The 22,854-nt window shown below is 50.1% G+C and overlaps 1 protein-coding gene across 1 annotated transcript in view; it reads right to left on the bottom strand.

The window, feature by feature from the left end:
* The window catches only part of kdm6a (lysine (K)-specific demethylase 6A), a 29,072-nt gene extending 7,376 nt beyond the window's left edge, over positions 1-21,696 (bottom strand). The window contains exons 1-18 of the mRNA XM_084689916.1: positions 20,760-21,696; positions 20,563-20,626; positions 17,781-17,889; positions 17,260-17,309; positions 14,540-14,598; positions 12,771-12,891; positions 10,217-10,271; positions 9,667-9,701; positions 8,573-8,666; positions 6,940-7,066; positions 6,169-6,267; positions 5,536-5,755; positions 4,916-5,065; positions 2,044-2,136; positions 1,775-1,852; positions 1,461-1,568; positions 891-1,298; positions 1-755 (exon numbers count right to left, since the gene is read on the bottom strand). The exon at positions 1-755 is cut by the window's left edge and continues 150 nt beyond it. Coding sequence (XP_084546042.1) covers positions 1-755; positions 891-1,298; positions 1,461-1,568; positions 1,775-1,852; positions 2,044-2,136; positions 4,916-5,065; positions 5,536-5,755; positions 6,169-6,267; positions 6,940-7,066; positions 8,573-8,666; positions 9,667-9,701; positions 10,217-10,271; positions 12,771-12,891; positions 14,540-14,598; positions 17,260-17,309; positions 17,781-17,889; positions 20,563-20,626; positions 20,760-20,929 — 2,795 coding nt within the window. The 5' untranslated portion in view covers positions 20,930-21,696. The remainder of the gene's footprint in view (positions 756-890; positions 1,299-1,460; positions 1,569-1,774; positions 1,853-2,043; positions 2,137-4,915; positions 5,066-5,535; positions 5,756-6,168; positions 6,268-6,939; positions 7,067-8,572; positions 8,667-9,666; positions 9,702-10,216; positions 10,272-12,770; positions 12,892-14,539; positions 14,599-17,259; positions 17,310-17,780; positions 17,890-20,562; positions 20,627-20,759) is intronic.
* Positions 21,697-22,854: the final 1,158 nt, after the last annotated feature.

The following is a 22,854-nucleotide window of genomic DNA, read 5'->3' on the forward strand; positions in this document are numbered from 1 at the left end:
TTCAACGTGGGGCCCTGAGCAGGGGCGGGGCCGCTGCCGGACGGGCTGTTAAGGCAGGCCAGGCTGGTGGAGGAGGCGGGGTCAGCGGAGCGAGGCGAGGGGGTGGCCGTGGACATGGCCGAGAGGGGCGAGGAGGCCACGGAATGCTCCGAGAGGGGCTTGACCCCCCCTTGGAGACCTGGGTGGACGTTGTTGACCTTCGACGACGCCGGATGATCGCTATGATTGTTATTGTCGTCGTTGCTGGAGTTGGCTTTTCCCATGAGCAAGGCGGAGAGCTGAGGATTGTCTGAGCGGAGCGCGCCCGGGAACGGGGAGGCGGCCTGGGAGGGGCTCGCCGAGCTGTCCGTCACCCGCTGCTGGACGTGATTAGTCAATCCCTGTGCAGGGGCGGCGCCAGGACTGAGAGGTGTCCCTGCCGAATGCCCCGCGGCAGAGCCGTCGGGAGCGACGGGGGTCGACCCACCGCTGCCGTTTCTCCCTGAAGGCGTGGTCTCTTTGGTGTGGGCCCCTGAGGTAGTGGCGGAGTGGGGGGGCGTGGAGAGGTGGTTGGGGGTGCCAGTCTGCGGCGAGGAGGAGGAGAGGGAGGAGGAGGAGGAAGAGGAGGAGCCAGCGCCGAGGCCGACCTGATCGAGAGCACCGGAGCCGTTGGCGCCCACTGCCTGGGCAGGGAGGGGGAGGAGGTGGGCCGGGCAGGGAGGGCAGGGTTCTCCATTGGGACCTGCCAAATGTGAACCTGGACCTTTGTGAAGCCCCTGTACACAAAGAGAGGAGAGGGGAAAGAGTGAGACAAAGACAGGCACAAAGAAACACTGAAAGAGAAGGAGGGACGAAACAGGAAAGAAGAGCGTAAAGAGGGAAGGGGGGGGGGGAGAGGAGGCGTGCTGTACCTGAGTGGTATTGGCGCATGGCTGGCTTCTCCAGGCCTCGTCTGTCGTACTGGACTTGTTGCTGGTGGGGTTACTGGTGGCCGTGCAGTGGTGAGGTAGAGAGTGCTGCTGTAGGTAAGGCACGTTTCCATTACTCCCGCTACCTCCCGGTAACCCTCCCGGTAACCCCCCCGGTCCCAGAGTGTGATTATTGCCCGCGGAACCGGCGGCGGCGGAACTATCCGGATGCCGGCCGCTGGTGACGGGGCTCGAAGAGCGGGGTCCGTTGGCCGTGAGCTGAGCCGTGCCGGGGGGCGGGACGGCGACCTGAGGGCCGCGGTGAGGGAGGGAGTTTGGGGTCGACGAAGGGTCGGCTGACGGGCCGTTCGGGAGGCCGGGCCGGACCTGCCCCGACGCCGCATGCCTCATCTGACCAATCGGACGGAGAGGGGGAGGTTGTTGTGAATAACACTGGAGAACGTCTATCATCTGCGTGAAACGGTTCGATTTGGTTGATTTACGCAAAGTGTGTATCGTGACATACTGCCTGTGTGTGTGTGTGTGTGTGTGTGTGTGTGTGTGTGTACGTACCTGCTGTTGATGCTGCTGCATGAGAGAGAACTGCTTCTCGAGCTGGTCCAGCATCTGCACCTGCTGAGGTTTCAGGATCGCCCGGTTCGTCCGCAAATGGTCCAGGAGCTGAGCATTGACGTTCGGGGGAAAGGAGGCCAGTCATGTCTCAACATCCTGTTACCAACTACTGTCGCCTAACAAAAAACTTGCATCTGGACAATCCCCTCATTTCCTACACAAGTCAAGAGCGAAATATCAACCAGGGAATACTGACTTCTGTCTTATTGCTCATGAGGCAGCCTGCTGTCTTGTGCGGACCAAGTAGGGCTCACCTGTTGCTTCTGTGGTGAGAGGTACCAACTGGGGTTCTGCTGTGGTACCGGGCTGTTGGTCCATGAGTCTGCAGCACTCTGGGATAGAGAAAGAGAGAGAGGAACACTCTGTACATGATTCTACATTCAGGTTTCGGCTGAATTTCAAAACGAAAATGGAGGGCATGAACTGGACCCGAGTCGATGACTAAAACGGCACCGGTCTGCTGAGCTGGGCATAGAAGTGACCAGCACATGAGCAGGGCCTGACAGTCAGAACTGAGGAGTACCTTAGAAGGGCTGGCTGTGCGTTTCCTTTTAGCTGGGCTGGCCTGGTTGTCTAGGTGACCACTGGTCTCACCCCCCTGTTGGGGTTTACAGGCCTGGGGGAGGACACCACAGGAGGAGGAGGAGCAGGAGCGGTTGGGGGAGGGATATGAGGAGCAGGGGGAGTAAGGGGAAGAGGGATATGAGGAGCAGGGGGAGTAAGGGGAGGAGGGATATGAGGAGCAGGGGGAGTAAGGGGAGGACAGATATGAGGAGCAGGGGGAGTAAGGGGAGGAGGGATATGGGGAGCAGGGGGAGTAAGGGGAGGAGAGATATGAGGAGCAGGGGGAGTAAGGGGAGGAGAGATATGAGGAGCAGGGGGAGTAAGGGGAGGAGAGATATGAGGAGCAGGGGGAGTAAGGGGAGGAGAGATATGAGGAGCAGGGGGAGTAAGGGGAGGAGGGATGTGAGGAGCAGGGGGAGTAAGGGGAGGAGAGATATGAGGAGCAGGGGGAGTAAGGGGAGGAGGGATGTGAGGAGCAGGGGGAGTAAGGGGAGGAGGGATATGAGGAGCAGCAGGGTGAGGAGGAACAGGAGCAGGAGGAGGAGAGTTGTTTATCACAAATTAATCAAATGAACTGCCCACAACAATTTGATGCAACAAAAAAAAAAGAAAAAAGATATATACATGTCTGACAAATCTCTCTGAATCACAAATCCTCTGATTCGGTAGAATCTTTGAGAGGAATGAAGGCAAGAATGAGTTGTCTTTCTTCTTGGCAGGGGGAATGAGATGAATTTGAGGTGAAACGTGAGAAAACCAAAACGTCAGTGCCAACACTGCTTGCCATGAGAACGTCCTGTCGGAGCAGTTCCAATGTCAAACAGTCTCCAAGAAGAAAAAGACACAGTCCATGTTTACAATATGTGATTCAGACAGCAAGACAGCAATGGCCGATACTGCCTCTACCGAATGGGAACGGTATATTCGTAGGCAAAGTCATTAGCAACAATGACTGAATAAGCTATGTGCACCATTTGTAGCGCTTTGGATAAAAGCGTCTGCTAAATGAATAAATATAAATGTCAACATCAATTCAGACATTAGAGATACATCATCTTGCCATGTCCAACAGCCAGCTGTGTTGAAGGGATGGATGAGTGGAGATTACTCTGTATGATAGATCCTACAGTTTAGCATGGGCTGAAAACCACCCAGAAAGACTTACAGAACTACTGTTTTATTTGAGCTACGGGGCAGTGTTTTGTTCCACTTGATTGGGATGGGCAACCACTAAAACCATTCTGAACTCGTAGAGATCTGAGTGGATTGACTATGTGGTATTGGCTCCAACATGTCCTCAAATTCAGTTGTTCCCAACCCTGGTCCTTAGGGACCCACTGCCCTGCATGTTTTGGATGTTTCCAAACATGAAACATCTAAAACATGCAGGACAATTGGCCAGAACTCCAGCAACATTGATCAGACCAATCCACTCAGATCTCCAAGGGTCGGTTTCCCAGACACAGACCAGTCCTAGCCTAGAAAACAAGAAAATGGAGAACTTCCTTTAAAGAGTAACTAAATCAAAAAAACGATTTGGGGGTTTAACCTCGGACCGTACCACTTTAGGGCTAAACTAAATAAATATTGGTCTTGATTCTGACACATTTTTGAAAACGTATTTTTTAAATGGTGAATCTAGTCACCTTTTGCCACTAACGGTTAAAACATTTTGAAAGAAAATTGTCTGAAGTACTTAAATGTTTGCTGATAACACCTTTAGGTTAACCTACACAAGTGAGTGGGTGTTGGAGAGTTAAGAAAAGTCACCTTCATTTACAATGGTCGTACACGTGCAGTTAGGCATCGCTGTGCCATGGCTCAATGGCTATGTCATATCGGAATCAATTTGGCAGCCAAATGTGTGCCCATCCCCCATCCCCTTCTCCCTCCCTTTCTCTCATCTCCAGCTGTGCTAGCCATGTGGACCGGCTCAGCTGAAAACTGTACTGTTTCAGCAAGCGAACGGTTCTCATTGATACGGCATCAGACTGTCTTGTGCCATGGCCATCAACGGAAAGATCGGGTGGGGAGGAATCCTCAACGACAACATATTAGTGGTAAAATCTCACATTTGATTTTGCAGACTCACTACTGCATTCATTAGCTTCCATTTTGAACCAGTTAGTTAGCTAGCTAGCTAGCTAGTCTGATGAACCCAGTGCCTTGACCACTGGCAGTAATGCTAGTGCAGTGCCCGTTCTTGCGAGATCCTTGGCACCATTCCTTAGTGTAGCTCTACATGGCTGTGTGCGTTTACATTTTTATATTTGTTTGTTGCGAACCGCTCATTCATGCAACTTCACACATCAACAATGTGCAGGGTCCGGCTCACGAGGTAATCACGCAACAGACACACAGACTCCTGACTTTATCCGTTGACACTTATCTAAGTGTCCCTCGGGGCATGTCATATACCAGAATCGTAAATACCGAGTACGTCCTCCAGCTATTCAACTTTTCACCAGAAATCTTTTTTTTTCTTCTTTTTTCTTCCCTTTTATGAAGTGGCGGATACAGCTTATGATACAGCTGAAATTCAGCTTATGGTACGGATGAAATCGGCGAGTTTAGTTACCCTTTTTTTTTTTTTTAGGGTAACTAAACTCGCCGATTTCATCCGTACCATAAGCTGAATTTCAGCTGTATCATAAGCCTATCATAAACCCTTTTTTTTTTTTTTTCAATCCTGAAAACGAGGCTTAATCTGTTGTCTGAGAATCCAGCCCTGCATGTTTGGGTGCAGAATTGGTCGAGGCGCTCAGAGCGCGGGGTTGGTTAGTTAATAAGTTAGTTAGTAAGTGACGTGGTCTTGTCTGGTCTGGTCTCACCTGCTGGGCCTGTTGCTGGGCAGTGTTCAGGGCCTGTCCCTGCCTGGAAGTGAGCTCAGCCGGGATGGGGAGGCTCCACGCCTCCTCAATACTAGGAAGCATTTTACTCTTACTCTGCAGACTACCTGGCTGTAGGTTACACAACTGAGCCTACGGAGAGATGGCGCAGAGACACGTTTTCAGCACTCGTCTGGCATCTCGGAGCGAGTGGGAACACTTTTTTTTCTCTCCTACAATTCAATTTGCATTATGTCATTACAGGATGAGCCATACTTGAGTTTTCACACATGAGATCAAAGTCAAATCAAAAGAACCACTGAAAAATGTTCCATGTCGTGATTATGCCTTACGATTACAGGTGATTAAAAGCGCAAAGCGCTTCAATATGAAACACAGTTCATATCTCCATGAATCCAAATCAAAATGGCAAAAACATCAGTCAACAAAACGAAAAAAAAAAAAGATGTGGGCACAATGCTTGCATTAAAACACATCCACGGACACGACACAGCGCACCGCAAGAGCCACGGTAACCGGTCACCCTGCGGGGAGCAAACAGCCCCTGCTTTCACTCCCGGGCTTGCCTGTGAGTGAGTGTGCGCGTGTGTGGCAGACCCTACCTGCAGCAGCTTGATGCGGTGTGTGAGCGCCGACGTGTTGGTGCAGGCTTTGCTGCGCGTGGCGTTGATGTAGCACTTGATGGCGTCGCGCGGCTGCCCGCACGACTCGTACAGCGTGCCCAGGTCCATCCAGGCGGCCGCGTGGCTGTGGTCCAGCTGCACGGCGCAGATGTAGGCCTGCAGGGCGTCCATGGGCTGGTTCTGCTGCTGGTACAGCACCCTGCGCGGGAACCGGGAGGGAGAGGAGGAGGAGGAGGAGAGAGAGAGAAGGGAGTGAGGGGGAACTAACAAAGAGAAACGGGAAAGATTCCACTTGGGGGGGGGGGGGGGGGGTGGGATCCTAGTTCTCCCTCGAGGCTCAGTTTCTCTTTGTTTCTTTGTCCGTCTATTTTGCTCGTCGTTCCCCGTCAACACGCCTCCCGCTCACCTACGCCCTCCCCTCCCTCCCCTGACGCAGTGCGAAGCAGCAGCAGGCGCTTTCCCCCGGAGGCCACGGGGAGACCCACCCACACGGCACCTGGGGGGACCCTGGCGAGTTCCAGGGAGCACTCCCGCCACCACCACAGGGGACGCGCGCACACTCCTCCCCTCCCCCCCCTCCCCCCCTCCCCCGTACTGGGCGGAGCTCCTTACCCTATGGAGCACCAGGTGTCAGCGCTGGCCTCAGACTTGTCGATGGACTGGCGGTAGGAAATGAAGGCATCCTGGACCTTCCCAATACTGGAGTAGCACCTGGGGAGGTTGAACACACGCCGTGTGTACGTGGGAGGCGGCAGCTCGCACACAGATCGTGAAACCAGGATATTCACGCATGAACCTTGCAGGGCAACTCGGGTGGCTCGCTGGGTAAGGTGCACACCGTGCGGTCTGAAGCCGGAACCCTGAGCCCTGGTTTCGATTCCAGCTCGGGCCATTTACGTTTCCTGTACGTTGCCCCTACGTTTCCTGTCTCTACCTCTTAACTGTCTCAATAAAGCCAGGAATAAAGGGGGCCAAAAACTTTGTCCAATTGGACTTTGAAAGTTCAAAAAGGTTCTAATGAGAGCCCTGTCCTGGGCTGTCTTGGTCTTGCAGAAGACATGCAAGCTAAGCCACGCCTACTTCACGCACCGCTAGCTGGAGCTGCCTCATGCTAGCTTTGCTTGAGCTACACCCATTTCCCTCACACACACGCACACACAGCTTTCCAAACACAGGATGTAGTCAAGCACACACTTATAAAGATGCAGTTTTTTCTAATAAACACTCACCCTAACAAATAAAATATTGTATATTTTACATTCAAGATAATACATGAACAGGCATAACATGAGGAAACGATTTTATGCTCACACACTCATACGGGTTTGGGGAACAGCGACTGGGAGGGCAAGTGACGGGTATAACCCCACAAAATGATCTTACCTGCCAAGGAAATACCAGGACTGCCCAGAATTGGGGTCTGCTTCTAGAGACTTCTGCAGACACTGGATAGCATAGCTGTCCTTGGTGCCCTTATCTCCCAGCTGCTCCACGGTGTGATGCATCCAGCCTGGCAGACGGGAGAGAGGCGGGGTCACTGAGGAGGCTGGAAGGCTGTCGTCGCACTCACCGGGTCGGGGGGGGGGGAACCGAGCTATTTTCGAGCGCGGCGGGATTCCCTCTCTGACTTTCCTCGCTCGCTCAAAGTCAACGTCTCTCCTACACTTGTCAGCCGCGGCCACTTAAGACGGCCGGTCTAGTCGGACGAGTTTGACGTCCCCCCCAGGTGAACACTACCCAAGCGGCTGAGACACACGGGGAGGGGGGGGGGGGGGGAGGGAGGTCTGTCTGGCGTCTGCTGTGTCTAAGCACCAGCTTCAGAAACCAACCAAATGGCCCGCCTGTCTGACACTAAGGGGACTGAAAAAAAGAGGGAGGGGAGAGAAGGAGGGAGGGGAGAGGGGGGGGGGGAGGGTATTTCACCCTACACACAAACATACAACCCATTTGTGACTTCAAAAGCCTCCCACCCCCACCCACCCCCCACTGGCTGCTGCACCCAAAGCTGCGCCGTACTCGCATTCCCTGGACACTGACGCGCACAGCTCTGTCACCCGCACGCGCGCACATACACACTGACATACAGCGGCTAGGAAGTGCTAGGCTAAATGAGATACCTAGCCGACATCAGCCGCTTGCCAGAACGGAACGAGAGAGAGAGAGAGAGAGAACGAGAGAAAAAGAGAATCTCTTCCGCACACCAAACACATTTCCCTCCCCCCCATAACACCTGTGGAGATCTCGAGCTGGGAGGTCACCATGACAACCCCAGAGGGACAGAATTGGAATGGTTATAGGATGGGAGGGAACATTCTAGACCATGCAAGACCAGAAGAAAAAAAAAAAAAGAGCTACCTATGTTTGGAGAGGGAGACATCAGAGAAGGTGTGTGTGTGTGTGTGTGTGTCCACTCGTGCGTGTTCAGCAAGGGGGGAAGGGAACGTGAACGAGCACAAACAAGGATTTGTTGCATCAGACGCGTCCATTCCAAGGCCCAGGAGAGCAGAGGGAGAGACTTGGGGGAAATTGGAATGAGAGCAGGATAACAGGCTGTCTGGGAATACTGCTGTGATCAGGGAAACCACACGCACACACACACACCACAACAAGAAGCCAGACAGGGTCCCAAAACACAACGCATGACGCAACCTTTCATCACCCACACGGCCACCTCACTCCCTTCCCATTAGGGCTCTACTACGATTCATGTGGAAGGACTAGAAAATGGGAGAGTGCAGAGTAGAAGAAAAACAACCAAAAATCGAACACGAGCGACCCTGAATCGGCATTTCCTTCGCACCAGCAGTCAAATAAAACCTCCCCAAAATGACAGACGGACAACTCTTGACCACGAAAAATGTGACTCTCCTCTCAGAAAGCCCGTAAGGGTTTGCAAGTTCTTTGAACAACGGCCGTTCGCAGACGAACGAATCTCTCTCGTGTGTTGAGGAGGTAGGTGTGCGTTGGACGTGCATCTCCTGACGGCGTGGAGCGGCGGGGCAGGCGAGGGACTCACCTAGTTGTTGCAGCGTAGTGGCCTTCACCTGTGCAGGAAGATCCTCTGTCTGGAGGAGACTCTCATACGCCTCCTTCGCGGCTCTGTATTTCTTCTGTTGGGGGGAGAGAGAGAGAGAGAGACAGAGAGAGAGAGAGAGAGAGAGAGAGAGAGAGAGAGAGAGAGAGAGAGACAGAGAGAGATGAGAGGGAGGAACAGTCAGAGGAGGGGAAAGATGAGGTTGTTTCAGTCAGACAGAAGGGTCAGTGTGTTTTATGGTCTTTCGGGCTCGTCAGACACAAAGAGTCTGGAGACCTCCTCAGACAGGCCATAACGACCACACACACACACACACACACACACGCACGCACACACGCACGCACACACACACACACGCACACACTATACACACACACACACACACGGGAGGGGTCAGTCTGGGATAGGACAGGCCAGACTCAACACGTCTGACAACTTTTAGTGTGTGTGTGTGTTTGTCTCTTAAACCCACCCACCTTTGTCAGTGTCTGGGAAACCTGAGAAGCCCACTCTTGAGCAAACCAGTGTTTGTTTGTTCAAATTGACCTCGAGTCAGATCCGGTGTGTGCATGTCCGGCTCGTATCAGTCCTTAAAGCCATCTTTAAAAACAACTGGCCACCATGTCGGCCTCTCCATAACAGACACACACACACACACCTACTCTAGTCTGACCCAGGGCTCTTCCTGTCTGGACACCATTAACCCACATCAGCATAAACACTCGCTAGAGCCATAGTAATACACACACACACTCTTTCATCCACAAACATTTGTTTAATTTCAAAATGGTGCATGAAAAAAAAAAAAAAAAAAAAAAATGTAAAGCCCAAATACATCCTTATTTACACTGCACCACCAAAAAACAGGGTTGGTGCGTGTGTGTGTGTGTGGCATGGCAAAATACACCCCTCTCATCTTTGCACTAGATACAAGCAGAAGACAAATCACCGAGCGCGTCTAAAGCTCCTTCCTGCCTATTCCAACAGAAACACACAGACACACACACACACACACACACACACTGCCACGGGTTCAAACCACCTACATGGGGAAGGGAGGGGTGCGGACGGCTTACCTGAATCTCATACAAGTGAGCGATGTGGAACTGAACTGTGGAGAGGAGGCAGAATTACAAGACAGCCGCTCATCAAATACACACAGCCTATATTCATATGCATCCAAGTGTGCCCCTAGCAGGAGAGCTGAGATGGTGGTTGGCGTGCAGATGGAGGCAAACGGCATGGTGCATGGCCACAGATGGGAGAAGGAGGAGGTTAGCTCCCCTGAGTGTGAGTCTGTGTGTGTGTGTGTGTGTGTGTGCGTGTGTGCCTCAGATCTGGAATCCCAGTGCGGAAACAGGCAAGCGGTTCTCTGCCGACCCTCCTTATGCGGTCTCCTAGGCAACCCCAGTCTCAGACCGTTAGTGGGGAAGGAGAGGAACAATCTAATTGTGGAAACGCCGGGCCAGAAGACTGTGCCCTTTTGCTACGAGGCTGTGATTAGCACACATTGACAAGATGTACCTCAAAAATTGTCCACCCTAGTTACACATTCAACGTCAAAATGCTGCAGCTTAAGTGAGGTTCAGTGTGTGCGTGCGTGTGCGTGTTGTCAATTGTACTTACTCTCAGGTTTGGACAAAGTGCAGGGGTTGGAGTCAATCAAAGCCAGCTTAAAATGCTGCAGGGACAGAGAGAACAGCAGGTCATTCAGGAGGTTAGAACATGAAAACACCAAGGTGGCCAATGTCAGTCAGCGTCTACGCAGCCCTCCTCTCTCACACATCCCCCAATCAGGGCCACATGCAAGCAAGGAGAACATCGACCCGGAACACACACACACACACACACACACACAGAGAGAACAGACAAGGCCGGCCACCAGCAATCTAATCCATTAGCCTAAAAACACGCCATCGCATTGTACACGCACACACACACACAAATACATTACCATACATGCTAAACCTTTGGCACATCAAAAATCCTCCACCACTACACTAGTGCATCCTCCAGCAGATTGCTCTCCCTCTCCCCTCTCCCTCTCTCTCTCTCTCCCCTCTCTCCCTCTACTACCAGGCAGATACTGCTGCAGGATTGTCGGCTTTCCTTCCCCTACACCCCCCCCCCCCCCCGACGTCTTTCTCTGCCTTGCCTCCCTTCTTGTTATCTCTACCTCCCTCCCTCTTTCTCTCACTCTTCTCTCACCGTTCACCGTGTCACTGCTTACTATTCAGCAGACGGCTGCAGTAGAGGGTGCAGAAGCGATGACACACAATACCTGCAGGCATGCAGACACTTCTGCCCTCCCTCATCTTCCATTTTTCTCTCTCCCTCTCTCTGTTTCTCTCTCTGTGTCTCTCTCTCTCTGTGTCTCTCTCTCTCTCTGTCTCTCTCTCTCTCTGTCTCTCTCTCTCTCTGTCTCTCTCTCTCTCTGTCTCTCTCTCTCTCTGTCTCTCTCTCTCTCTGTCTCTCTCTCTCTCTGTCTCTCTCTCTCTCTGTCTCTCTCTCTCTCTGTCTCTCTCTCTCTCTGTCTCTCCCTCTCTCTGTCTCTCTCTGTCTCTCTCTGTCTCTCTCTCTCTCTCTCTCTCTCTGTCTCTGTCTCTCTCTGTCTCTCTCTGTCTCTGTCTCTCTCTGTCTCTGTCTGTCTCTCTCTCTGTCTCTCTCTCTGTCTCTCTCTCTGTCTCTCTCTCTGTCTCTCTCTCTCTGTCTCTCTCTCTCTGTCTCTCTCTCTCTGTCTCTCTCTCTGTCTCTCTCTCTGTCTCTCTCTCTGTCTCTCTCTCTGTCTCTCTCTCTGTCTCTCTCTCTGTCTCCGTGTGTCTCTCCCCCTGTCTCTCTCCCTCTCTGTGTGTCTCTCCCCCTGTCTCTCTCCCTCTCTATGTCTGTCTCTTTCTCTCTCTATTACACTTCCGCCGTCTCAATGCCTCTTCACCTTGGGTTCCCTTCATTTACATTTCTCTCCTTCTCTCCACCCCCCCCTCCCTCAATCTCCCTCACACACTCTCTGATCACAGAGCGTTGAAAAAGCAGAAATCTCATCACCTGACTAATGTGCACCGCTCCCACTCTCTGCCTCTCTCTCTCCACGGCTCGCTTGCTCTCTCTCTCCCTCTCTTTCTCTCTCTCTCTCTTTCTCTCTCTCTCTCTCTCTCAATGCCCAAATTAGAAACTGCCTAGGGGAATGAGTGTGTGGGCGTACCAGAAAGAGAGAGAGAGAGAGAGAGAGAGAGAGAGAGAGAGAGGGGGGGGGGGGGGAGAGAGTGTGTGCCCGCGTGTCTGTATACAGCACCGGCAGGATACACGGCAAACTGAACGCAATGATATGCAAAAGCGAGAGCATTTGGTCTCCCTCAGTAAATGCAGGTTGCTGCCTGTGACTTGGCGACTTGGCAGGTCTCTCCCTCCTCATCCTCCCCCTCCCCCTCACCGTCTCCCTCTGTCAGCAAGAGGGGGACGACGCCTCTGGGATCGGATGATTTTACCAGCCCGTCATTCCTTCTCCCTTTCTTATTTCATTATTTTCGCTCTCTCCCCACTGTCACGTCCCCCCGTCCCCCCCACACACACACACACACACACACCCTACACTCACAGTGTTCTTTCTAACCTATCAGCGCTCTCCCTCCCTCGCGCAATCTCTTCTCATTTATTTTCTTTTCTTTCCCATCGCTGGCCCCTCCTCCTCCTCCTCCTCCTCCCCTCCCCGCTGTACCGTAGATATCTGGGCCAGTGCATGCTCGGTGCGCGCGCGCGCGTGTGTGTGTGTCTGGCGGGGTGCCAGGGCCCAGTGGGAGGGGTGTGTGTGAGGCACAGGGAGGACGTGGAGCCAGCGCCGCTCGACATTGCACCCTCACGCATGCACACGTCCACTCGAACCATCGTGCACACAAAACCAGCCAGGCTTCCATCCAGCCAGCCTGATGACAACATAATGATGCTCTTCACCAGCATTCAGGAACCAGCTTTCTTTTTTTAAAAAAATTTTAAAAAGAAAAGCTCCTTCTTGGATGTAGTTTAGCCACCGCGGTGAAAAGAAATCTCCAAGTGCGGTCAGTCATTCAGGATACGTGGGGACCGCCTGTGTCGCGACATAGCGGCCATCGTCTTCCTCCCGACCCCTGCCTGGCTCTACGCGAGATGTGGCCGACGCGGCACAGCGGCGCCCAGGGTCTTCACTCACCTTCATGCTCGACTCGAAGTCCGTGTTGACCTTGAACATTAGACCCAGCCTCAGGTGGATCTCTTTAGACCGGGAGAAGCTGGGGTCAATGTACAGCACCTCCTGAAGTGCCTTTATCGCCCTGAGGGGTGGAGAGAGAGAGAGACAGAGAGAGACAGAGACAGAGAGAGACAGAGAGAGAGACAGAGAGAGACAGACAGACAGAAAGACAGAGACAGAGAGACAGACACAGACAGAAAGACAGAGACAACAGAGAGAGAGAGAAAGAGAGACAGAGAGAAAAAGAGGGTGTAGACAGCAGCAGATGATCAGTTAAACAGAGCTCTCCTTCAGCGTTCTCCCATAATAGCCATGGGTAACAGGTGATCTTCCACACCTGGACTGGCAGTGTTATTCATGGTAGGTGGGATTATTAGGGAGGAGATGTTGTGTTAATTACGGGGGATCGGTCGTGGTAATTGTTGGGGGGCTGGCTGTGCTAATCACTGGGGATTGGTTGTGATTATTCTGGGGTATTGGTAGTGTAATTAATGGAGCATTGGGAGTGTTATCAATGGATCTAGCGCAGAAACAGAGAGAGGGAGCACTGAGGATGGCAACGATGGACTGTGATTGGAACCAATGAGCCCAAACAACACACACCACACAAGCACACACACACACACACACACACACACACACACACACACACACACACACACACACACACACACACACACACACACACACACACACACACACACACACACACACACACACACACACACACACACACACACACACACACACACACACACACACACACACACACACTGACAGTCGACACACTCCAGCGCAGCGCTGGAAAACAAAAGGCTGTAGCGCGTCTACCGGGAGTTTCCCCGCAGCGCTGAGGACAGAGGAGCAGAGATCTCACCGCTAGCCGGGAGCTCGAGACAAACGCACGTGCCGTCGCGCACACATGCACGCATACAGGATGTGCTGGGTGCTAAGGCAAAGCTCTCTGAACCCGTTGCCCCCCCCCCACCCACCCACCCACCTCCACCCCTCCCTCTCTCTCTCTCTCTCTGTTCCCCGCTCCAACTGTCCCTCCCTCCCTCTCTTTCTTCCTCCTCCTGTATTCATCTCTCCCTGCAGTGAGTCTGTGTGTGTGTGTGTGTGTGTGTGTGTGTGTGTGTGTGTGTGTGTGTGTGTGTGTGTGTGTGTGTGTGTGTGTGTGTGTGTGTGTGTGTGTGTTTGTGTGTGTGTGTGTGTTAGATCCTCAGGAAACAGGCACCCTATGGACTGCGCACAATGCCGAACCATTTCCCAATGAAACGACACCACTGCACTTTGTTTAAGTTATTGTAGTCCTTTTGAAACAGCCTACCATTTACAAGCGGTACAAGGCACGTGCGGGTGATCTGCTAAGACGCGCGCGTGCGTCGCAGAGCGACATTCCTCTCACTTGTCAGCTTTCAGCAAACCTGAAGGCACGGATGCCAGTTATATCATGTGATTAGTGGGGACAGTGAAGCGGGGCATGGCCACAGGCTGATTTTCGTGTTTTCTTTTTGGGGGGAGAATCAGTGGCCCCTAACTTGTCTCTCTCTTGGACCAGGTGAGGTCCGGCGCTCCATGATGCAGCCCTGTGATGTCACTCGACACATCCGATGCTCTGGCCTTCTGCCCCGAGCAACACAAACAACCAGCCTCGCGCTGGTTGACACACACACACACACACACAAATCAGGTTAGCAGAACAGCATGGTTTTGAGGTGAGTACTTACCACTGATATGAATTGAAATAGAAGTAAACCATTCCGAGGCCGTACAAAAAGGCGGCATTCTGAAAGGGAGAAGGCAGAAGAGAGCAGGTGAGGGACACGGACGCCTCTGTGGACACACCGCCAGGCTGGAGTCATCCCGCTCAACGCCTGACCTACCACAGGTCATCAGCGCGGTGAAATTTACCGTAGACAAAATGCTGTGTGCGCGGGCGAGTGTGAGAGAGCCAGAGACATGACAGAGAGAGAGGGACGACAGAGACAGAGAGAGAGAGAGACGACAGAGAGAGCGAGACAGAGAGAGCGAGACAGAGAGAGCGAGACAGAGAGAGCGAGAGAGCGCTGGGGAGTATCTGGGGGTTAGCCTAGCACTGTGGTCAGACCTGCTGGGATAGTGAACACACCTTGGGCCCAAAGTTAAGAGGCTGGGGAACTGAGGAAGAAGGACACACACGGGCGCTTCTCTTACCGCTCACACAACAAAGCCAAACTGAATTGGCAACACAACTGCAAACATTAGCGGTTCCCCGGGACAACCACGGTAGTGGAAAACATCAGGGATAGGGTTCAGAGTTTCACATTACAAACTGGAACACCGATTAGCCACTCATAGATATCTAGACTTAAAAGATATAAACTACTGGGATCTGATTTAACAAGACCTGGTGCTCACGGCACAACAGACAAGAGGAAACAGACACAGTCTAAATGAGGAGGAGGAAGGGATAAGGGAGAGGGCAACCGAGAGACACAGGGGGGAAAAGAGAAAGACAGTCGCACAACAATAGTGCTCAGTTAGAATTGATGACACAAATTGGCTCCATGTCAGCATTCTGATTGGTCACTACTACAGGGAGGGAGGTGGAATTAAGCTTCGAGGAGGAGGAGTGCAAAAGAATGGGGAATGAGAACATGTACGTGACATCTCCTTGAGGATGAGTGTTTTCAACAAACGGTCACCTATCCCCGCCCACATCAGTGAGGGCGGGAGACAGAGAAAGAGAAACATGGATAAATGGAGGATTCGAAAAAGAGAGCGGAGGGCAAAAGGGGGAGGGAGGGAGACAGAGAGCGAGGAGTGTCATGAGAACACGAGCACCCTGACATCCTCGTGACGAGACACTTCAAACTGAACCGTTCAGTTCTCTTCGTTGTTACCTCTTATTTCACCTCACCTGAACCTGCCTGTCAGTGAGTGAGTCATCAAACCAGCCCGAGATACAAAGAACAAGGAACTTTCACACTGGGACAGGGTCTTCATTCCTTTCCACAGCAAATCGCACTGAATGCTAGCCTGGCTTCCAGCCCAATTTAGCCCCGCCCACAAAAAAAATTTGGTCGGGAAGTTGGGTCTGGAGGGGCTCGTATCGGGGACAAATTATATAAAACCAGGAGCTGGGCGGACCAATGAAATTGCCAGGGCGGGATTTATACGATGATGGACAGATGATCAACAGTAACGTAATCAACAACGTCACGAAAGAGCGCTTGGGTTGAATTCGCTTTCAACAAACAACATATTACATTGCTCTGATTGGTTGTAGGTCTATCCAATTGAGCGAAGAGGCATTTGTTTTACGAGTTTGGTTGAAAAACACGCCCCATAGTCACAGCCCAACGGAGAGTTATCAGACTCATATTCTGACTAGAATTATGACTTTGACAACGTCAGGCTAACTGAATGCATCAAAGTAACGTAAACAGTCATAACACCCCCTGTACAAGCCACAGCCCCCAGCCCAATCTTAAGCCCCCATCCCGATCTTAAGCCCCCAGCCCTAATCTCTACCCTCAGCCCCATCCGCCTCCCCAGCCATCATCCCGATCCTGCCTCGTCCCCCCCTCCCAACTCCAGACCAGTAACCGTTAACGCTTCAAAACGACACACCGAGCTGTTACATAAATCAGCCAGCGCCCCTTTTCAGATCCTCCACACATCCTCACCTTCTCAGCTGCCCCCCCCCCCAACCGCGCTCGCACAGAGCGTCCTCCCCATCTCACCCAGCCCAGCCTCACAAAGCTGAAAGACCTTAGGGCCTGGGAGGAAAAACCTCGTCCCCTTGGCCTCCTCTTCTCACCCGGCTAAGCCTCGGCCTCAGTGCCGGCCTTCACCTCAGCCCAGTCTTCAGCCCAGCCCAGCTCAAGGGGGCTGGGGGGGACCTTGCACTGCGTGCCCTTGCGCTGGAGCTCAGAGTCAGGGGGTAACCCAGAGTGGTCAGTCCCCGTCACCATTACACCTCCATCCCCTCCCATCATCCAGATCCCCCCCCCCCACCCCCATGGACCCCATCAGACACCACCTCCTCCCCCGGCCACCAGCCCACACCAGGGTGAAGGACTGGCATGGCAGACTGCCTCGCAGTACAGGATCAGACCCAGGACCACTTCACCATCCCTACACGGGCCAAATGGGACTGGTCTAGGCTCCATTGAGTAGTGTACATGGACCAGTGCAAACCAACGACAAACTGACAATAAGGTCATGTTGAATCATACCACCACCATGACCCATGATCCTCATGTATCAAGCCTAGGAGAGACAGTCCTGTGATCGTAAATGACCTGAGGCGAGGAAGAGGTTGGCCCAGTCCAAGTTTGTGTCGTACCTGACCTTGTGTTGGACACAAACAAGCCCACACGCACACACACACACACACACACGCACACACTCGACCCCTTCCCACCACAGTAGCACACATACAGAAATCATACAGCCCTCTTACCTTCCAGTAGTCCGACTGTACACTGTAGTACCGCTGGTATGCTGATAATGCTGAGAGAGAGTAGGAGAGAGGGGACATGATGAGTGGACATGTCGCAGCCAATATGCTCATCGTCATGGGGCATAAGCCCAATTCCAAGACATTCGCTCCCAGGGATAAGAGCTCATTCTGCTGACTTCCAGGAAGGAGACCTCCAGGATCTCCCTTAGTCCAGCCTCCGCTGTTAGTCAGACAAGTGGAGCGCCCTGACATCCTCGTGACAAGCAGGCAATTTTTGGAACATCTAAGCCTTTCAAAATGTAAGGAGGCAGAATGATATTTTCTCCTGTAATTGGTTATTTGATGGCAACAAGAGAATCTGAAAAATGTATATTTACCTCATGAAAATGTCAAAAAACTTTAGCACAACTGGTTATGTCTGGTCTACATTCAGCCATCAACACGCTCTGACAAAAATTGACCTTTTTCTAGGTCCTTGTATGTGTGTGTTTTTACACAAGATGATAATTGCTGCAAATAACCTTTTGGATACTCCTCTAGGAGAAGGTTGAAGTGACCCAACTGGCAGAACATCTCTGGTTCCACTTTGCCCTCCGCTTTCAGGATGAGGGAGTCATAGCAGCTGACAGCCTAGAAAGGAGGAACAGAGAGAAAAATTTTAATGGAAGAGTTTCACAGTTACACAAACCTCCAAACAGTAGCATACGCTGTATGGTTAGGTCTTGTGGGCAGGAAAAAGTTGCTTAACTCTTCACAGGCTCTCTGAAGTAAAAGGCACAGAACTTGGCAAACTCTCAGATTTTGTTTAATAATGAATATGATATGAAGGCAGAGAATAAGACAAGAACACAAACTGATCTCCTGCCAATAGTGCGTTTTCCCTGCCCAAAACAAGTCGTTTAGCATGGTGCCAGCTCCAATACCAAATTTGGGGTTCCAGCCAGCCAGGATTTAAATAACGTCTACACAAATCACTATGATAGCCTAAACCACAGCCGGACAGCCCTTCAGTGTACAGGGTTGTGTGTGAGGTCGGGGCGGTTAGGGAATCGGGCTAGTAATCAGAAGGTTGTCGGTTCGATTCCCAGCTGGGATAAATGACGTTGTGTCCTTGGGCAAGGCACTTCACCCTAACTGCCTCGGGGGGACTGTCCCTGTACTTACTGTAAGTCGCCCTGGATAAGAGTGTCTGCTAAATGACTAAATGTAAATGTAATGTAAATGTATGTCTCAATTCAACCTGTGTGTGTGTGTGTGTCCAATATGTTTTGCACTGTAAAACATACAATACAGTCAATTCAAGGCAGATAGTCCTTACTACAGTACAGAAACCAGGACTAATATATCAATTAGCCTATCCTGTACAAGGAGGAGAGTTTGGAATAAATCAAACACAAAGATAGTTTGCACTGCCTGGAAGCCCTTTGTCCTACAAACGACTTGTTCCAGGACTTCCCTCTTTGCATTACACTGGGGAAAGGCAATCATCAACATTAACATTCCCTGCCCGGTTAATACAAATTAATGGATATTGCTAACACAATTACAAATCCACATTGGCAGAGTGAATGGAAACAAAAATTAATTACCAAGCCAGGTGTGGCCATTCTGGTCAACTAACTGCTCCATGTTTATGACATGGTGTTAAAGAGCCCTGTGCCATGAGGTACTCCCCTCCCCCAGGCTCTTCAAGGCAGATTATCTCTGTCTTTAGGAAATTAATGGACTTCATTGCAGTAATGGGACACAAATGGCTACATCATTTGATTTAGCAAAACAAAATTACATAATTTAAGTGCAACGGGCATGACAAAATAATGTATCTGCACGTTTTCACATCCCCCTTGCTTCAGAACAACGTGCTTTGTGTTGTGATCCGTCTCTGTGGAAAATGGCATTGGCTACTACTTGTGTTTGTTTGTCTCACATTAGTGTCTGTGCAATAGCTCAGAGACAATTCATCTGTCGAATATGTCAAGCAACCCCCGAAAATACAACTTCGGTAATGGGCCTACATAGGGAAATATATTATTGTGGGGAGGGGGGGGGGGGAGAGCCACATGTTGATGGTAACCTTAATGGTAGTGGGATGAGCCGCCTAGGGGGCTTCCATTGTAGCTACCACAACAGTCCAAAACAAAGCTTTGGAAGACCGTTTAATCACTCTATGTGATATAGGCTAAGCTACACCAATTCAAGCGACTATCACCTAAAATTCCGTTTAACGTGTTTGCTCAATTGTGTTTCGCTTCAGATGAAAGACCAAAGCTTAGCTAGCAGCTAACTAGCTCACACCTCTATCCGCCCCGCCATCTTGGGCCGATCTGAGCAATCATTACTTTGGTCACATTCAACGTTTAAATATTCTGCAACTTTTGCAATTTCATTAGACCTGTACTTGCTAATGCATTGACCTGAAAATGGTCAGGATAGCAATCTTAATACGCCAAAGTAGGCTCCCGTTCACTCGCGGACACAGCTCTGCGCGTTTGCAGAAGCAGTTGTCCAGTGAGAGGCAGGAACGGGACGGCTGGGTCAGTATCAGTTTAGCTTGCCTGCGCCAGCCACCTAGCTAGTTAACATGGAACAACACCATGTAGGCTACAATTAAAATGTTATAATTTCTCTTGTGCAGAGACCTTAAAAGAATACCTAGGAACGTTTGTCACCTAAATAGCTTTCTCTCTATAATAGATCCCAGTTCCCTTGCGCAAAACAGTGTGGTTCTGAGAATGTTGACTTGCTATATTGTTGCCAGTAACGAGATATTGGTTCGCTAAAATGTATCTTCACAGCCTCAATATTTCCGATTCCAGCACTAAAGCTTGAGACAACTTAGTCAGCTAATGTTAACCAATTCAATTGCACGCTTGTTTATTGAGCTAGCTGGCTAACGTTGCCATCAGCTGTCAAAAGTGTTTGGCTATATCAGCAACAACTGAGACAACTCCTTTAGCTACATCATCCTTGGACCACCTTTTACGTCCTCAAATAGATAAATTGATATGTGATAACATAATATAAACTTAAAAACAGACACAGCATGCTGTGGGTTATCCATGGATGATTGATGCAATGAAAATTGCTAACTTGCAGAGCAGCCAACCAACGTAAAGCAATTACAAACAGCGTCTTTAGCGATGGGAATTCTGCTCAAATATGACCAGGAAACAAAGACACGCACTGTTGACAGCTGTCACGAGTGGGCTTGCAGCGCAGGTGTCAGAGCCTGTTTCCAGGTGTATATGTAAGTATCAGAAGTGATAAGGGACAGGGGCGACTCTGATTATATCAGTGGCATACCTTTAACAGCAAGGCCTTCGTTCTGGCGCCATCTTCATGAAGCCTCTGAAATCCAAACAGTGAACTGCAAGTAGAGGACAAGACAGGCGGTTCCGTATTAGTTTGGGGGTATTCACATAGCCCGTGCAGACTACAGGCAGAAAATACTACATCAAAAAACTACACAGCAAAACATTACATAAAACTTTGTATCTAACCTGTCAATTCCCACCAAGCTGTCCCTCTCCTGCGCTGTTAGCTTCGGAAAGTCCTCCTCGGTTTCAGTCGCTTTTCCCACCGCCATTTTCTTTTCCTCATCACCAGCAGCGCCGAGACTTCGGGCAGCAGCAGAGGCAGCGGCGGCGAGCGACACTCCGCACGATTTCATGGAAATGCAACGTGGAAGTGGGCGACGAACTCCACCAAAATTCAACACTTTGTGTCCAGTACCTTATCCAGGACTGAGTAGCTTGGCTAGCGTTATTCTTGCCAAATCCTCAAGGAAAACAGGATCCCTTCAAGTTGCCTTCCTCGCGCATCATTCTACACAAAATACTATGTGTACTCCCATGAGAAATGATGCATTTAGTCGAATGAATACTGTATGTGACGAGAGGTTGTGGTTTGATTTGATCGCAAACTTGCTCCCAACCACCAACTCAAAGTTGTTGTAATTGTGTCACATAGGCTAACGCACGCCGCCACCGTTGGAACGCCCTCTCCCTTCAGTGACCAATGATAGCGTTAGTGTGTAATCATGTGCCTGGACCTGTATTGGGGTGTCTACCGTCGTTTTAACATTCAGAGGCCTGGCTGAATAACAAAACCCTTTAACTTCACACTGTTGTTTCTCAACCATTTTCCATTGGTTTGCTATTCTGTGTTATGGTTACCTAATTGCACTTTGAAGTAGTCTATTGGTCCAGGTGACTGTCTTTTGCAGACGAACATCTCAAAGGAAGGGGTACAGGTCAGCTGCACTGACGCTGCAATGTTGCCAGTGCTGTACAAACTAGCTAAACACTGTAGCTCTCTCATAGAACATGTAATTCAATGTCAATTAATAGCCTACTTGAGAATGTATTACATTTTGTCAGTCAGTTATTGTTAAGTTTAGAAGGTTCTTATAACATATCCTGCTCTTATCCTTTGTATTAGTCTATAGGCTAATGGTGCATGCTGTAGCATATTATAGCCTATCAATCCGTTTCTCGTAAATAGGTACATTTCTTATAGGTTTTAAATGCTTTATTGATACACAAGTCTATCACTCTCCTTTCTTCTTCTCACAGTTTAAGATTGAAAATATAGCCTAACCGATGGCAGCCTAATTATAACGTCTCGTCAGATGTAGGCTAGTAATGCAATGTTAATAAAATAACATTTTAACAAAAGAACAGTAGGCTATCTTTTGACGATGTTTTGGTTTCTTGTTGATACAACAAAGTAGGCCTATCACACAAAAATCAGGGACATGGCTTGATGGTTTGACTTAAAACAGAAGGCTAGATTAACTTTTTCAAGTAGCCTATATCACCTCCTCAGTTGCCATATTGAATGCAGCTATTTGTTATGTTTTTTGTCTAAAGCACAAGAGATAGGCTACGCATACTTTAGTTTAAGATAAAGTAGGCTACACTGTATTGTTAAATAAGCTAAGGGCATCCTTGATCTTGCCTTATGCTATACCGGTTTGGATCCCACTGATGTTTGTCAAGGTGGGCCCCACAATGTTTGGTCCTCCGAGTGATAACCAGTCGATCCCCTAGGTCAATTTGCACATATATGTAGAAATGTAGATATAGAGACTGGAATACCAGGACCCATGCAGAGACTGGTACAGGCGGTAATCTGTCAGCACTGTCACTGCACCAGATTGAAGCTGATGTCACCAGGCCTGAGTTGGAGGATATGAATTATTATGGACAAAGAAGAGTATCAAGTCCCTGCAGCTTCAGTAAAATCAACAAAACCTAGTGTTTTTTTTTTTTTTTGTTGCTTCAAAACAATAGGGTGTTACGTTATGGTCTGAAGTTCTTGGCAAACAGGATGATCATCAAGTCGCAGTAAAAAATTAAGTAATCAGGACATGCATATGATAAACAGTTTTACGTTAGGTTTACAGAAAATAATATCACATTATTACAAAGGATCATCAATTAGAAAGTCCCTATGGTGTGATGCTTCCATTTTACATTTAGGCTATTTATCCAATAGTTTTTTTGTCATCTTAAACTGAAATTAATGAACGTCCCATAATAATCTAATAATAGTTCACTTCTGTAGCATAGGCTAGCCTACTACTCAAGCAGT

Source organism: Hypomesus nipponensis, chromosome 23 (genome assembly GCF_054491055.1).
Source record: "Hypomesus nipponensis isolate SF chromosome 23, ASM5449105v1, whole genome shotgun sequence".
Taxonomy (NCBI): Eukaryota; Metazoa; Chordata; class Actinopteri; order Osmeriformes; family Osmeridae; genus Hypomesus; species Hypomesus nipponensis.